The sequence below is a fragment of the Thunnus maccoyii genome, chromosome 11, assembly GCF_910596095.1.
Source record: "Thunnus maccoyii chromosome 11, fThuMac1.1, whole genome shotgun sequence".
Classification (NCBI taxonomy): Eukaryota; Metazoa; Chordata; class Actinopteri; order Scombriformes; family Scombridae; genus Thunnus; species Thunnus maccoyii.
In genome coordinates, this window is record NC_056543.1 from 3,543,087 (window position 1) to 3,561,477 (window position 18,391).

The window sequence follows — 18,391 nt, forward strand, 5'->3', positions numbered from 1 at the left end:
TCTTGCTTTCAAACCAAAATCTATACACATCAAAATACTATAAATATCTCTAGTGTGTAAACCATCATGCTTTCTGACACACCCACAGCTGCCTACCAAGATCTTGTCCTGACCATTAACAGCACATTAAACAGTGCAACCTGTACGGCACATGGAGGATACCCTGAACCTGAAGTGAAATGGACTGGTCAAAACAAATTCAGCAGTGAACAACTGAAACTGAAGGATGCTCAGACGTCCCATCAGCAGCATCCAACCAAGAAAACCTTCTCTGTCACAAGCACCGTCAGTGTCAAAGAGCTGCAGTCTGTAACCTGCCACGTGTATAATCCTCACTCCAAACAGCAGATTAAGAACACCGCAGTGATTGATGCTCCTGGTGAGTGATACAGATACAGATAAATAAAGATAATAAGATGCTTCCCTGATGGTATTGCATTATGGATAAGAATCTAAACATCTAAAGTGCCTAAAACTTTTGCACAGTACTGTAATTCTAGTAAACACAATTCACCATTAATAAACTATAATGAAACTTACTTTAAATAAACTATAAGCAGTTTCAGTTGTTTGATTTCTGTATTACATAAGTAACTGAAGATTTGGGCAGCTTGTGGAATATTCAGTTGTGGTAATACATAGCAAGCAATTAGTACATTTATTTATTTTATTAATTTATTTATTTATCAGGGGCATCACACATTAATTAACATCAACATGATGTAAATGAGTCAGATTTAGCCAAAAGGCAAATTTTCAGCTGCAGTCCCTGGACAGGTTGATGTTAAACATTAAAAGAAACAAAGAAGACAAACAAAAAGCAGATATTGACGTGTTCAAAGATGTGTTTATATTATTGCAACATGTTAAAATAATTTGTTACTCTGTTATGTCTCCTAATTTACAGGTAAGGAGCTGCTGAGTATAATATGTGTATCAATTGGAGTCATTGCTGCCATATTATTATTTGTGTGTGTTTTCTACAGAAGACGTGAGTAACTTCAATTTATTCTCTATTGTGATTGTTATTTGCTATCTTTTTGATGCTGGATATAAAGATATCATCAACTTGTGAAAAAGCATGAACTCAAATACCACACAGACACCTTGTGTACAAAACAGTTTATGTGCAGATGTACCCATCTTCTGATTCTATCCACAAGAATATCCTATATTCATACTGTCAGTGGTATTGAGCAAAAACATACAACAGTTCGATATAACAAAACAATCAAAGCTGAGTGGTCCACTAAATAGCTTCTTCTGAGCTTTCAACCACATCTCACATCAGCTAACTGAGTTTGCTCAGGTGTCCTTCAGTGATTGGTCATCACATGTCAATCTTCGGTCATGTGACTCTATCTCCTAGAAATGACGTTTCTACACTACTCAACTTTTTCCAGTAATGCTGCCATAATGAACATAATCTCTGCCTGGATTATGTTCACAGAACATCTGAAGATTGAAGTTACATTTAAATACTGCACAACAGGTGTAAATGTTCACATCCTGACTGCTGCGTGTGCTTCAGTTTAGGCAACAAAATCACTTTGCTTAAGATTAAGGAAAGATCTTAGTGTTGGTTAAATGTTATCGGGGGCATATTCTGCTTTTTGTGATTTTCTGACATTTATATTCTGTTATGATGTTGGATGTTGGTCAAAGTTCCAAAACTTGAGTTGAACAAAAATGCTCCCTGTGAGACAAAGCCCAGGTTTCAGCTGCCCTGGACGCTTCGTTTGCAAAGTTTTTTTAACTTTCCAGGTGAGATGATGTCAGCTTATATGGTAGTGTACAAATAATGACCTAAATAGTGTAGGTAGCATCCATACGGTACACAAAAAAAGAAGTCTCTCTTCCTGTGAGAGGTTCACATTAACCTGATGGCAAATTCAAAACATACTCATCTCCTACATGAACTGTGACAAACCTTTACATCATGTGATATCATCTAGAGAGGTGTAAAACATCAATAGACCCACAGCTATTTTGTTGTGCCCTCATGACTGAAACATACCTTTAATTCCAGGTAAAAAATCAGAGGAGGAGCGTCAGCAAGCAGTAAACCAAGAAGACTTAGCAGCCAATGAAGTTCCAGCTGACGGCAATGCTCCTCATGGTCCTTCCAACTCATCAGAAGGTGATGTTTCTGAGGGCAGAGTTTTACTAAACCATCAAACTGTGTCTAGCCATTTCTCTGTGAAGCGGGATGCAGACGATGCTTCCAATGAGGACACCACTGCTGCTGCTGTTACTGCTGATACAGAAGAGAAAACAAAGCTATTAAGTGACAGCAAAGAAGATTCAGATGAAACAAAATCCACAGAAAGTGACAAAGACAAATGAATCAGATCTGGGATCAGAGCTGGTGCAGGCAGGGAGGCAACAGCAGAAGTTAAAGGGTTATGGCAGGAAACTGCTAACACCTACAGTATGTGCAAAGATTTTCCTTCATACATCAGAGTGGAGAGAAGTTTAAACAGATGTGTGTTGTGTTTGTGTCCCACTCTATGTCCCTAATTACAGAAAGAGTGAAACACATGAACTATCCCACCCTGCTTAATAGACGGGTTTATGAGAAATGTCATGAGTGTTAAAGGGGGCATATTCTGCTTTTTGTGATTTTCTAACATTCATGTACTGTTATGATGTTTGATGTTAAAAATGGTCAAAGTTCCAAAACTTGAGGTGAACATATGTAAAAATGCTCCCTGTGAGACAAAACCCAGGTTTCATCTGCCCTGGACGCTTCGTTTGCAAAGTTTTTTTAACTTTCCAGGTGAGATGATGTCAGCTTGTTGAGCATGTCCATAAACAGCCGTCCGTTCTGTAATCTTTGTTGTTGAGGTCGTTGGTGTTGTTGAAAGTCATATTCTGGATCAGATTCAGGCTCGAATATGATGTTGATGTTGTCTGTTTCTATTATCATGTGACTGAAGTTCCACTCTTAGGACAGATGGTGAGATGCAGTTAAAAGCTCTAAATAGTCAGTGGACCTTTTGAGCTGAGATTATTTGTTACACATACTGTTCCTAAAGGTCAAGAATGAACTTTAATACTCAAATTTAACAGGTCTGCTTACAATGGTTAGAATGTGTTTATTACTACTGTAGCTCTAAGAACATACCATCATGTTGAAGGCTTGACCACAAAAGGAAATTTAATGCCATCACCTCTCTGCTGTTGGTGTGACACCCCCCACACTGCAGTCATAACCAGAATCAGATTTACAGCTCTTATAAGAAACTATCTCATCCCTGTAAATGACATTATTCATAAAAGTATCAAAGTTCCCACTAGAAGGAGCATGTGGCTCCTCCTTGTGGTCAGTTTAATAAGCCAAGTATGCAGCATACAAAGACTGTGTCTTGGTGTTTGTTCACATAAATGCAACATAGAAAAATAAAAACAGAACAAAAGTAAAGTAATATAAATAATGAAATAAAGTAATAAAATTGAATTAAAAATTTAATCTGTTATCTATTATCTACTATTATTTAAATAGAATAATAATTGAGAAATGGGATATAAAACTTGAAATGAAATATTGACTGTACAAAGGAAATGTGAGAGAAAAAATGTGACATACAATAAATAAATGATGTAACAGTGGAGGCTGAATGCAATGCACAATGTAAAGTCCAGTTTGATGACATATATGAAAGTGACATGTTATGCATTAGAGTGACTGGTGGGCGTTGTGCAGCTGATGTTATGCTATTATACTTTTTCCTGTTGCCACATTGGTACGAGAGTGAAGAGATCACAGGCGGGTTCAGAGGAATAAGGAGGAGGACAGTAGAGAGGAGAGGAGGAAGTGAAACATTGTTGTCTAAACATGTACAGCAAGAGACCTGACCTTATACACATTTAAATACAGTTAAAAAGAGAAAAATATGATAAAATTGAATAAAACAGCAGAATAAAAGTTACAGTGCAGCATGAGATATGAATCAGAAACTCCAAGTTTGAGTTAATAAAAGTCAGCAGCAAACAGAAAAGTGTCACAAATATGGACAATATAATTATCTCGTCACGGTGTGTCTGTTACTCAGTATTTTTACTTTCATTTTAAAGTTTCTATCTGTGTGACGACATATTGTAAAAATATCTGAATGGAGTTAAACATGTTCTTACAAGCTTGAGTGAGACATGTGATAAACTGCAGGCTTGATGCAAAGTAGTGACGTCTCTGTGTGCAACAGGTAACACAACAAGATGATCTTTGTTTGTTTGTGAAGAGCCCTGGTCTTCATGAGAGAGGGTGTATAAGTGTCCTGGAGGCTTGTTTTGCTCCCAACACAACAACCAACATGCAAATCCTCTCACACACCCAGTATGACCATTTGTCTTTGACCTTTATTTGATTCTGGTGGAGATACAGTAGGCATGATAAACACTGGTCCAGTAGGTTTGTGTGCCAACTTTCTTTATCCTCCATGAAAAACACATCAGTCTGAACGTGGTGCAGGCAGCCGCTGGGTCTTTATTTTGGTTTTCCTGTTCACTTGTAACACTCTCTTTTACATTTTGCTTGAGGCACTAGATTTTGATCATATCTACACATGCTGAATGAACACATTATCCCAGCTGATGCTTTTGATAAGGTAATATTCACTCTGGGTGTGTGTGTGTGTGTGTTTGCATCCTGCTTGCCATGAAGAACCTCTAAATGTGACGATGTTGTGAGCTTAATCCCTAAATGATCCCTGCTGGAAAAATGGAAAATATATGGTTGTACAAAAAAAAGAGGATCAAGTTACTGAATCTAAATATTCATCAATTCTTTGATGACAAGTTATGTTTGTATGGTTGTGACAGTTGGTTCAAATATTTTACATGTGGGTATTTTACACATGCTTTCTAGAAGAGCAGTTTAACCCATTTAGACAAACAAGCCTAACTCACATTTCAATTCTGTGTGAAAACAAAGCAAAATGTATTGTGTTTTTAGACAATTGTGTCACAACTGAGAAAACCTGCAAGTGATTGGGAAAATGTTATGAATGTAAAATCAATGTTGCCAGACAGCGATAATTCATATCACATAGTATGATCTTCCTGTCTTGCCGCTGCTCCCTTTCTACATTTAGCTGAGGAAGACTTATCAGTCTCAACTGAGACAACTCCCTCTAGTCTGCTGCAGCACCTTCGGCCTTTATTTACCTTCAGAGTGAGTTTACTGCCTGTATCCCAGACTGGATCCTGCTGCCTGCTATATCTCATGTCACTGAGACAATAAAATTGACCTTGACCTCGTGATACCTCCTCAACAAACACAAGAGAACAGATCAGTGTTTTGTTAAATTCACTATGAGAGAGCCAGAGGCAGCCGGCCACCTGGAGCAGCAGATGTGCATGTATGTATGAATGACAGACAAAATCTTAGAGGATACATGACATCTCCTGTATCATCACTTTCAGCTCCTGCCTTCCACATACCATACATCAGTTAATGAACGGACATGACGATATTGCTTTGAATCTCATGTACCTGGCGCTTCTTAAATTGGTCTTGAGTTAATTTAAATTATTTCAAATCATTTAAGCAGTTCAGAGTGTCAAATGTATTTTACTAACATATGATTTGTATGATGTGATGTATCTGATGTTGACTGTCATGCAAGCTGAAGACAAAAACAACAAAGATGGACAATAAAGATGTTTTGAATATGATTTTTGTACTGTAACTATTAATATCAGTTTACAGGACTGTCATGACTCAGAATGGCTGATATAGCAGTATTCAACTTTTTCTGCATGTTGTAATAACTCACATTTTTTCACATTGTGCAAGAACAAAAATACTGATAAATCAAAGTAATTCATTATATCGCCCAGATCTAGTACCCTATTGTAAAGTGTTACGTTTTAAATTCACATTACATAATATTATTGATCTGATAATGCAAGCTCTTATTAAGTTAATTGTTCGTGTGTGTGTGTGTGTGTGTGTGTGTGTGTGTGTGTGTGTGTGTGTGTGTGTGCGCGTGTGCCTTTGCGTGACCTGAATTGTGAGTTATAGCCAATCAGATAGCAAAGAGGGGAGGGGCCACTGGGCTGCTGCAGATAGTTTCACACTCACTCACTTTTTTTAACAGCAGAGGTGAACTTGTCAAGTGGAGTAAACAGCTGCTCATGTGTGTGTGTGTGAAGTATTTTGATTGGTAAGTGTCGTCTCATTTCTTAACAGTCGCACTTACATAATGAGCTTGAATGAATTGGGATTAATAAGTGACAACACTGAAGGAAACAGCTGCAAAAAGAAAAATATTCATGTTTTGAAATAAGTATGATCTTGGCACTCTCTGCATATTATGTGTCAAAAAACAGTCTGCCTCATAATGAAGTAATGAAACTGGTAATGTGTTTTCACAGTATGACATAACTATAAGAAAGTATTAATCATAGATCACCAAAGGATCTTTTATCTTTGTTTTCCAGTACAGACATGTCTTCTTCAAGCCTCGTGATTGTACTTCTTTGTGGTAAGGAATTTGTTCACTCATTGATTCATTGACAGCACTATAAAAGGGAAGTGATGGTTTTACTGGTTCAGATCATAGCAACAAATATGCATCTGAAATGAAACGTCATTCTGGGGATAATTTGTTTACAGACAGACAGAGTTCAGAGTGGCAGAGACTCATTACTAACACAAGTAGGTGATCCAGAACAAGAAGAATTCCTTCAATCAATTCAATTGCTTTTTCTTTAAATTTAGCGTTTTTCAGACTCTCAGCCTCCTCTAATTAAATGAAACAACTGTAGAGCCCTGTAACATACAAGTGATAAATATATCAGTTATTTACAATACGAACCGCACATACTCAGTGGCGTCTGCCTTTCACAGAACTTCCCCTGCGGGACTGAAAACGTGATCCCTGTTAGTCTTTGGAGTCATTTCTAAATAAACCAACGTAACCTAACTCTTCCTGATGAAGGAAGTGCAGCGATTTGGCTCTGATGTTTTTTTCCACCAGCCTTATTCTTTAAAAAGAGCATTGTTTTACATTAAAGTGTTATGTCAACGTGAACAGTTTTACCTTATCATGAAGATGATCAATGCAAGATAAAACATAATATTGATCTAGGTGGTGGAGGTCATACAGAATATATTGGTTTATGTTTGTGGAGGAAACATGTTTGTGTCAATAGGATGGAAAGGTATACAGCTGCAATTTTTTTTTAATTAATTTTTATAAAATTGAGATATGATTGTTTTGATGATGATGAAAAACCAAAAATATTTCCACCATAAAACCAAATATTTCCAACTGATCTCCACCTGCCTCCTACTGATACCTGGATGCTCATATTAACATGAAATTCAATAAAATAAAAATAAAAAACAGCCGTCTGCTCTTTGGCTACTCTGCATATTGTTGCTATCTAGTGAAAACAATATTTCTCCATATTTGGTGATTTTACATTTTTCCGATAAACATGGTAGTCAAAGGATAGATTCACAGTTTTTCACGTCTGTCTTAAACCAAAAGTCAGGTGCCCAAATGAACACTGAAACACTAATATGATATAATAATTGAGTTTGCTGAATCTAGTGGATATCTTCCATCCACCCCGACCTCTGCAGCCAATGAGATATATAAATGGGGACTGCAAATAGGGGACTGCCAATTGGGATGAAGGCCTATTATTCTGAAACCCCAATAGTCTGAAAAATGTTGCATTGGACTGAAAGCCCATTAGTCTGACGACCCATTGCTCTTAAAATACACACTCTGGGGTTGGAGTTCAGTGACTCCCGGCTTAACTGCTTTCCAGACTATTAACATATTGTTCAATTTAATATAACACAACATGTAAATCATAAGGTATGACTTTGTATGACTCCCAAAGAAAGATTTCTCATTTCGGTTGATATTTAACTTTAACAGCTCTTCTGTGAACTAAGTTAAATAAACTAAAGTAAGATGTGTAACGTTACTGTTTGACATTCTGAAACACCTCCAGTCAACTCAGCACATTCGTGCAATTTTTATAATGTGATTTTATGAAATTGTTAAATTGTTTTGTTGTTATGACCTGGCTCAAGTGGCTACAACAAAAGGTTAACACACCATGTCAGTGTTCAACAAAAGATAATTTATTAAATCGAACTAAACAAATTCACTAAATATTTAGAGTATCGGGTGTGGAAATCAGTGGTATCATTAGAGTATGTGATGCATGAGTGAAGAATGCAGGTGTGTGAATGCTGTAAAGTGCATGAAAGCAAAACAAACCGGTGCCTGTAGGGAGAGAGGACAAAGAGCTGCAACAACAAGGCAGCCGAGAGTCCGAGAGTCTAAGAGAGACTGTAGCCGTGGCTTAAGGAACGTCAGTGTACCAGGCTCAGGTGCACTGAGTCAAGGTAATTAGTCACCTTCAGGAAAGAGACACCAATCAGAGTTCATACAAACTCCCAGATGACAACAGGGGTCATCACAGTTTATTTTTGGAGCAGTGGGCTTTTGTTTTCGGGATAACGGGCTGTTGGACTATGAGCTTTCAGTCTAATGAATAGAGCTGTGTGACCACTGAGCCTAGTTTACATTGTTAATTTTTAATTGACATTGTGGGTGTATGTGTAGCTTTGTATTTTGTATTTTGTATTTTGTATGGTGTGTTCTCTGTGTTTTTTTTGTTTTGTTTTGTTTTGTTTTTTGCTTTGTACTGTTTGTTGTGCTGTTGTATGTTTTGATTGTAATGGACCACAGATGCAAATTAGCTTCAAGCTAACTCTGGTGCAGTGCATCATTTGTGCTTAATACTGCACACTGTCCTGACATTTTTAACTATTGGAGTTTTGAAATAGTTGGCTGTTGGACCAGTGGTATGACACCTTGCTGTAGAATTTGTGCACACAAATAGTTTTATGATTTTATGGGGGAATTCTGAATTATCATTGCATGCTTCAAATATGAAATTATTTGTCCAGCAACATACCTCACATAAGAGTAGGTATAATAATAGGGAAATAGTCTTTCTTGTTGGCCACACAAGAGATGTCAATTAGAATGATGGATGTTATTGATCTTAATTATGATTTTGCAAGGGTATAGGTCGTTTAAGGTTAAGTGACTGAGATGCAAACACAAGAAAAGACCAACAAGTTCATTTTTAGTTACATACTTTGTATTATTGATTATTAATTTGTCTTATTTATTGGGACCATGTACAGTGTTAAACATAAATGTTACCATTTGACGTACTGTACCAGAGTTAGCTTATAGCTCATTTTCATCCGCAGTCCCTTCGGCAGGTCACAATTAACATATAACAGCACAATAACAAACAGTACAACAAGTACTAAACATTACAACATTTTACAAACAAGACATGAGGGAAAGGGGAAACTGGTACACAAGGCTATGGCTAGTGAATGAATGATGCAGAGTTAACTATTTAGGGCCTGAGCCCAAAGGGCGAAGACCCTATTGTTTTTCGTGTGTTTGTTTCTTTCTTCTTTCTTGTTACGCCACTTTAACTCTAAATTTGACCCCCTAAACATGCTCAAAAACTCACCAAATTTGGCACGCACATCAGGTCTGGTGAAAAATTTGATAAAATGTAAAAATTAACCCCCAAAGTGCCAAAATGTGCTCGAGAGCGCCACCTATGTATCTAAAACGGCCGCCACGGCCCGTAGGAATGTCGTAGAGAGATAGAACCAAAACTCAATTATTCGTCTCATCAAGACCTACAAATCATACACTGACACCCCTGACCTAAATCCAACAGGAAGTCCGCAATGTCAATTTCAAAATACGATTTTTTGCCAATTTTGGACCTTGAATAAACGCTACCTCCTCCTAGGGCGTTAATGGTATCGGCTTCAAACTTTAATACATGACTTATCACACTGTGTTGAGCAAAAGTTATTAAAAACTTTGTAATAACTCGAACGGTTTAGATTTAGTAAGCCCTGAAAGTTGGAGTGCGACATTACACCTTACAATGTAAACCAATGGGGAGGCAATCTCTGGGCATGGACTTTGTGCCAAACTGGGGCATCTGGCATCTTAACTATAAGTCCGACCACTTTCAAACCTGTATCAATGGATTCGCAACGAAAATTCCTACAAAAAAATGTGATTTTTATGTAGGATTTGGCCAAAGTTATGGGATTTATGAGGATATTTCACAAGAAGATCACTTTGAAGTCCTTCCTTCCAACTGAGAGGGAGAGAGAGAATGGGAGGGGGGGTGGGGGGGGTGGGTAAAGTAAACATCTACTGCCTGTGACAGAAGCCCTTGGACTGCACCACACTCCACTTACTTAGTGTTTCTACATATCTGACAGCAGTGTTCAATCCTTACTTTTTTTCAAGGAGTACATGTGCTCTTAAATGAAAGAAAGTAGGAGCATACATATAACTTTAGGAGCACACTGAAAAATGTTCAAGTAACAGTTTCTTAAAAGAAAACAATTCATTACATACATATTTACAATTTATCACATACATATTTAAACTCTGTGTGTGTGTGTGTGTATGTAAATCACAATTTGTTGTTTTTAGGGGTGCTTGATTGTGGCAAAAATTATAATCACGATCATTTTTATTCAATATTGAGATCATGATTATTTAACATGATTACTTTTTGACTGTCATCCTCTCCAATTGCTGTTGTTCATATATGCACATATTTTTTCCCACTTGGCTGAGGAGACTATTACACATGTAATCATATATTGTACTAATGATCAAGAAAGACTATAGCTTATATGAGGGAAAAACTCAGGAAGAGGGTGGCAGTAATGCACCTAATATGCTGGTTGCCAACCATTGTTATAAACCAAAAAGGGGAGGGTAAAATATTTTTCCTCACAGAGTGGTACATCCTGTCAGCCGAGGGATTTCCTATCTGTGCAGCTGAACACAGTAGTTCTCTACGGACTGTTTCACCGTGATGGTCACGGTGTTTTTTCTGCAGGTTTCACTTCACTCAGCTGGCCGACAGACCCGCTGATTCTCTCCGCTTTAACCTAAATAACAAATCAGGACTCGGTGCTCCGTTTGGATCTAAACAGAGAGCCGGGGTTAGCTGAGAGGCTAGCAGAGGCTAACTGGTTGTGCTTCTTTCGGTCATGCTGCAGTTAACGCTCCGCTGCCCTTACATGCGTCGCCACTTCCTGTATCTGTCGTTTCAACTTTCAATCCCTCTAGAATTCATTTGTTAACTTTGTTGATTTTGCTAAGTTTAATAAACAATGTTATATCTTTAAAGAGAAGTTCTTTTGTCATTATTGTGTGTAACATATTGTGAAAAGTGGCTGATTGAAGGAGTCAGAGCTCGATTTCACCCTTCTTTGTTCATCCTTGAATGTTGATATCTCTCAGATATTAACATTCTAGGTGAACTCCCATTTATGAGACTACCTTGTTTGGTTATTGGTCCCGGTTTCCGGGTGGTGCCCCGTATTTGTTAGTTCATATTAATAATTCTATTAATTGTTATAATTAGTTAATTATCTTTGATAATTGATAATTATTGCAAATAATCAACTGTGTTCCTCACAGATCCTACAGTTGGTGCCCGAATTATTGATTAAGGTTAACAATATTTTGATTTCATAATTCATAATTATCTGTGATAAACAGAGGGGTGGGCTCACAGAGAGAAACTGGTTAGTATTGTGTGTCAAAAGACTCTCACACTGATCATCTCCAAAAGTTTTCTTGGTTCCCAGAAGCTTAGGTGACTGCACCGCGGCCCCATGTGCGCAAGGGCGCGAAGGCCCGTTCAACACTGCTTGCAGCTTTAATTTGTAGTTGGTATTAGAGACAGATGAGATGACTGTTACCTGAGAAACAGAAAGTCAAATCCACAGCACAACAGCTTAGTTCTGCCAGTTGAAGTCACAAAGTATAAAAGCACCAGGGTTTAAGCAAGTTGAAGGTTTTGTAGGAGTACTTGCTGTCTGTGGTGGCTTCTATAGAGAAGAGTTCGATGTGCTGGGGTGAGAAGCTGGATTCTGGATCTTGTAATGATGAATAAGTCGGCCTGTCCACTGACAGGCAGATTCAACTCTTAAATGCTGTTACTGTTTTAATCAAAACTGAAATTTAACAATTGCATGATTCATAATTTTGCATTTTTGATAGTAGCTTTAGCATTTTGAGAGAAAAGAAGCAGAATGGTACTAAACTACGAAATGATGTTAGTTCATGGGGGAATTGTTGGGTCTCTGTAAATTAAAGAGTACGGTCTTGACCTGCTCTATGTGAAAAGTGCCTTGAGATGACTTTTGTTGTGATATGGCGCTATATATATAAAAATTGATTGATTGATTGATTGATAGAATATGGAATTATGTAAGTTGTACATTTCTTGGTTTAAAGGCAGTAGAATAAAAGTATAATTAAAGCAGACATATTGGGCGATATACACACATATAAACATACAATATTAATTGTTCTTAGACAAAATCTAAAACTACATTTGTAAGTTGATGTGTTTTACAGTCCTTGATCTGACTGAAAACTGCAGGGGACCAGGCTATGTGCTACATTTGTGTGTGAGTGTGTATGTGTGTGTTCTTAGAGGTGAGTTATGCAAGCAAGTGGTGGGGTTGGTTATAAGTGGTACTGTCAGCGCACACTGGTGTGTGAATTGGTCTTATCATCTTGCTGGCTCTGGTAGCTTGAAGGATCAAAGGTAGTTTGGGTCAGTGGTCTGGTTTAGTGACCATGCAGGAGATGAAGGGTTTCTCAGCTGATCCTTTCTGTTTGCAGGATGTTGTTTAGATGGTCTGGTCAGTGAAAAGTTTGGAAATCTCACTTATGTGATGAAAGAGCTGGCCTGTTGTTTGAGGGTTGTACTGTCTGCATTCAAAACATGCAGGGACTTCCTCCTACAGTGTGAACATAATCCAGGCAGCAATTACATTTGCCAACGTAATTGAGAAAACAGGTATATAAATGTAATTTCTAGGAGACAGGGTTTCTATATGGGGAGTTACTGTATTCTGAAGCTGAGTGACTGTTTTCACACAGCGATTATAAGTTGTTAATTTATATCTAGCCTTCCAAATTGAACCCTACAATGTGTACAACTAACAATGATAGTACATAGTGCTCCAGCTAGCAGGAACCAAGTATCCTGTCCAGAAGGAGGTAGGTGGCGGGGGGGTATTTACCTGGCACTAAGATACTAAGAGAAAAATACAGAGAACAGTTTTTCCTTTCCAAATTAACACAGAATGCATCAAATCTAAAAAAATGAAGGAGCTAAATGCCTGCACAAGTTTAATTAGCAGGACACCCTTCCTGTACAGTATGACATCTGAAGAAAGGATTCTCTTGAAATTCAGCCTCTTATGTGCATGTTTCAATGTGTTTTTACCTTTTAGTTTCTCACTGTTTTGATGAGTCAGGATGACATCATTTCTCCTCTTACTAACAACTCTTACTATATCTCAGTCTTTTCTTTTCTAGCACCCATCATGGGTCAGATATCTGTCCCTCTCAATGCCACTGTCGGAGGGTCCGTCCTGATTCCCTGTTCACTACCAGTGAATTCAACAAGTATCAAATGGTTTTACTGGCAGGAGCATGGGTCTGAAAAACTTTTGTTTCACTGGGACAAAAGTGGGGAAACACAGCCAGTAGCTGATGAATACAGGAACAGGTGTCAAGTCTTCAATAATGACTTTAGTTCTGGAAATATTTCTATTAGACTTAACAATGTTAGTGTTGGAGATGACCAGAAAACATTCTCGGCCTTTGTTGGTTTTGATTCTACTAAAAGGCTTATACATCAGTGCAAATCCTGTTTGTGGGTCTCAGGTATGGATTAGTAGTTTCTTGCTTTCAAACCAAAATCTATACACATCAAAATACTATAAATATCTCTAGTGTGTAAACCATCATGCTTTCTGACACACCCACAGCTGCCTACCAAGATCTTAACCTGACCATTAACAGCACATTAAACAGTGCAACCTGTACGGCACATGGAGGATACCCTGAACCTGAAGTGAAATGGACTGGTCAAAATAAATCTAGCGGTGAACAACTGGACCTGCAGGATGCTCAGACGTCCCATCAGCAGCATCCAACCAAGAAAACCTTCTCTGTCACAAGCACCATCAGTGTCAAAGAGCTGCAGTCTGTAACCTGCCACGTGTATAACCCTCGCTCCAAACAGCAGATTGAGAAAACCGCAGTGATTGATGCTCCTGGTGAGTGATACAGATACAGATAAATAAAGATAATAAGATGCTTCCCTGATGGTATTGCATTATGGATAAGAATCTAAAGTTCCTAAAACTTTTGCTCAGTACTGTAATTCTAGTAAACACAATTCATCATCATCATTAATGAAACTTACTTTAAATAAACTATAAGCAGTTTGTAGATTTCTGTATTACATAAGTGACTGAAGATTTGGGCAGCTTGTGGAATATTTAGTTTGGTACTACATAGTACATTTAATTTTTTATTAATTCATTTATTTATCAGGGGCATCACACATTAATTAACATCAACATGATGTAAATGTGTCAGATTTAGCCAAAAGGCAAATTTTTAACTGCAGTCCCTGGACAGGTTGATGTTAAACATTAAAAGAAACAAGGAAGACAAACAAAAAGCAGATATTGACGTGTTCAAAGATGTGTTTATATTATTGCAACATGTTAAAATAATTTGTTACTCTGTTATGTCTCCTAATTTACAGGTGAGGAGCTGCTGAGTGCAATAGGTGTATCAATTGGAGTCGTTGCTGCCATATTATTATTATTATTATTATTTGTGTGTTTTTTTCTCTACAGAAGACGTGAGTAACTGTTTTTATTTATTCTCTATTGCAATTGTTATTTGCTAATTTTTTATTGCTGGACAGATATCATCAACTAGTGAAAATGCATGAACTCAAATATCACACACCTTGTGACCTTATATGGAAAGACACAATTAGGCTGAAACCATAAGGCAAGGCAAGTTTATTTGTATAGCATATTTCAACAACAAGACAATTCAAAGTGCTTTACATAGAACATAAAAGGCATCAAGACAGAATATAAAAGCAACACAAGTAAAAAGACATTTAAACACAATTAAAAAGTGTTACATTTGGAAATAAAAAGACGCTAAAAAAGAATAAGACAGATAAAACAAGAGAATAAAAGTTACAGTGCAGTGTACGATATTAACCCTCAAATTTGGTTTAATAAAAGGCAAACAGAAAAGTATTCAACTATTTAAAAGAGAGTTGCATCAGGCCTGCAGTTTTCTGGGAGTTTGTTCCAGATATGTGGAGTATAAAAACTGAACGCTGCTTCTCTATGTTTAGTTGTTACTGTGGTGACAGAAAGCAGACCTGTCCCAGACGACCTGAGAGGTCTGGATGTTTCATAACGTAGCAGCAGATCAGAAATGTATTTTGGCCCTAAACCATTCAGTACTTTATAAACCAACTGCAGTATTTTAAAATCAATTCTTTGACAGACAGGAAGCCAGTGTAAAGATCTGAGAACTGGAGTTATATGATCCTCTTTCTTGGTCTTAGTGAGGACTCAAGCAGCAGCGTCTGAATCAGCTGCGGCTGTCTGATCGATTTTTTTTAGGGAGACCTGTGAAGACAGCGTTACAGTAGTCAAGTCTGCTGAAGATAAATACATGGACCAGTTTTCCCAAATCCTGCTGAGACATAAGTCCTTTAATTCTTGATATATTCTTTAGGTGATAGTAGGCTGACTTTGTAATTGTCTTAATGTGGCTGTTGAAATTCGGGTCTGAGTCCATGACTACACTGAGATTTCTGGCTTGGTTTGTAGTTTTTAACATTATCGATCGAAGCTGAGCGCTGAGTTTTAATTGTTCTTCCTTGGCTCCAAAAACAATTACTTCAGTTTTGTCTTTGTTTAATTGAAGAAAATTCTGGCACATCCAATCATTGATTTGTTCAATGCACTTACTCAGTGCTTGTATTGGACCATAGTCCCCTGGTGATATGGTTTTGTGCATTTGTGTGTCGTCTGCATAACTGTGTTAACATATTTTGTTGTTTTCCATAATCTGAGCAAGTAGATGTTGAACAGAAGAGGCCCCAGCACGGAGCCTTGGGGAACTCTGCATGTCATTTTTGTCCGCTCAGATGTGTAATTACCTAGAGACACAAAGTACTCCCTGTCCTTTAAGTAGGATTCAAACCAGTTCAGTTCTGTGCCAGAAAGTCCCACCCAGTTTTCCAGTCTGTCTAGTGATATGTTGTGGTCAACCGTGTCAAATGCGGCACTGAGATCCAGTCATACTAATACTGAAATTCTGCCACTGTCAGTGTTTAAGTGTATGTCACTGAAGACCTCAACAAGAGCAGTCTCAGTGCTGTGTTGTGGTTGAAATCCTGACTGGAAGATGTGGCATTGTTTAGTGCCACAAAGTTGTTCAGCTGTTGAAAAACAGCTTTTTCAATGATTGTACTTAAAAATGTTTGATATGGGCCCATAGTTTCATTAGTGAAGTGTCTAGATTATTCTTTCTTAAGAGTGGCTTGATGACGGCAGTTTTCAGGGCCTGTGGGAAGACACCTGAGAGAAGAGATGTGTTGACAATCTGTAGAAGATCTGAGGCTGTGCAGTTTGAAACAGTTTGGAAAAAGCCTGTAGGCAGAATATCAAGGCAGCAAGAGGAGGATTTCAGATGTTGTATAATGTCCTCCAGGTTTTTGTGGTTGATCGGATGGAACTGTGTCATACTACTCAAATTGATTTTAAGTGGACACAGGGACAACACTTATCCTGCACCTGATATGGAGGCACTGACTGCTTGTCTAATTTTCTGAATTTTGTCAGTGAAGAAGGGGGCAAATTCGCTGCAAGCCCTGGTGGATAGAAGTTCAGGGGCTACTGACACAGGAGGGTTTATTAGCCTGTCGACAGCAGCAAATAAGGCACGTGCATTATTATTGTTTTTGGCAATGATGTCAGAGAAGAGGGACCGCCTTGCATTTCTCAGTTCCAAATTATAAATGTGAAGTCTTTCTTTATAGATGTCATAATGAACCTGGAGATTCAGCTTTTCCACCTGCATTCAGCTTTTCGACACTCTCTTTTTTCCACTCTGACCAGTGTGCCATTTCTCCATGGAGATCTTTGCTTACCAGAGACAACCCTCACCTAAGTGGGTGCAATGGCATCAATACCATTTGTAATTTTAGAACTGAAATTATCGACAAGCTCGTTGACTGAGACCCAAGAGAGGGCAGGTGTGGAAGAGAAGGCCTGAATAAATATTTCACCGGTGTTTTCAGTGATATACTGTTTTTTTTTATTACCTCTGTTTGAGCATTTGTGTGCACGGAAATAGCACTCTCAAAGAAAACACAGGAATGATCAGAGAGAGCAACGTCAGTCATGATAACCTTAGAAATGTTCAGACCCTTAGAGATGGTTAAGTTCAGAGTGTGGCCCTTGTTGTGCCTGGGCTCCATCACATGCTGAGTCAGTTCATGGTTATCAAGAACATAACACGGTTGTTTAGTGCTGCTGTTCTGGGGGTTGTCAACATGGATGTTAAAATCACCAACAATAACTACACAGAGTCAATAGAGATTATAGACAGCAGTTCCGTAAAGTCATCAAAAAAGGTAGCACAGTATTTAGGTGGCCTGTAGATATTTAGAAATACAGCTCGAGAAGAGGAATTCAGCTGAAGAGCCACATATTCAAAAGAATCAAAGTTTCCATAAGACATCCGTTTCCATTGGAGGGAATCATTAAACAAAATGGCAACTCCACCTCCTTTCTTATGCACTCTAGCTTCACTCATAAAACTGAAGTTGGGAGAGGTTGTCTCGATAAGAACAGCTGCAGTGTTATCTTGGTCTAACCAAGTTTCAGTTAAAAACATAAAGTCAAGGTTTTGCTTGATGATAAAATCATTGATTAAAAATATTTTTCCTGACAAACACCTAACATTTAATAAAGCTAACTTTGATGTGTTAAAAATATTATCTAACCAGTTTTTTGGGACAAGCTGTAGCTGATGAGAAAAGGATGCTAAATTGATATTTTTGCAGAACTGGTTGAGTGCTTCCTGTTTCTTAGCAGATTCACCATTCTTTTCCTGTTACCTATCAAGACAGGAATTGAGCAAGCTACCGGCATAAAGTAGTTATACCCACTTTCTGAGCCTATCCAGAAGGATATCCTATATCCATAGTGGCAAATGCAGCAGTGGAATTGAGGAAAATTATATATAACAAATTATACCAGTCCTATATAACAATTGGAGCTCAGAGGTCCACTATCTTACTCTGAGCTTTCAGTGTTGATTCATCTCAGTTATTTTTGAGGATGTGCTCTGTTGCATTTGAGATGTGACAGGATGCCATTCGTTTAAAACGTTGGTGGTTTCTTCCATTTTTTCCTGGTTAAAGTTTT

General features: G+C 37.9%; 2 protein-coding genes across 3 annotated transcripts in view; both read left to right on the plus strand.

The window, feature by feature from the left end:
- Positions 1-3,593, plus strand: LOC121906866. Its single transcript, XM_042426053.1, has 3 exons — positions 1-379; positions 908-991; positions 2,030-3,593. The coding sequence occupies exons 1-3, from the start codon at positions 67-69 to the stop codon at positions 2,344-2,346; spliced, it is 714 nt and encodes a 237-aa protein (XP_042281987.1). The 5' UTR covers positions 1-66; the 3' UTR covers positions 2,347-3,593.
- LOC121906862 (butyrophilin subfamily 3 member A2-like) overlaps positions 1-18,391 on the plus strand; it is a 115,260-nt gene that overhangs the window by 93,544 nt on the left and 3,325 nt on the right. For both annotated transcript variants that reach the window (XM_042426047.1, XM_042426043.1), the window contains 2 exons: positions 13,898-14,188; positions 14,686-14,784. In XM_042426047.1, the coding sequence (XP_042281981.1) occupies positions 13,898-14,188; positions 14,686-14,784 (390 nt within the window). The remainder of the gene's footprint in view (positions 1-13,897; positions 14,189-14,685; positions 14,785-18,391) is intronic.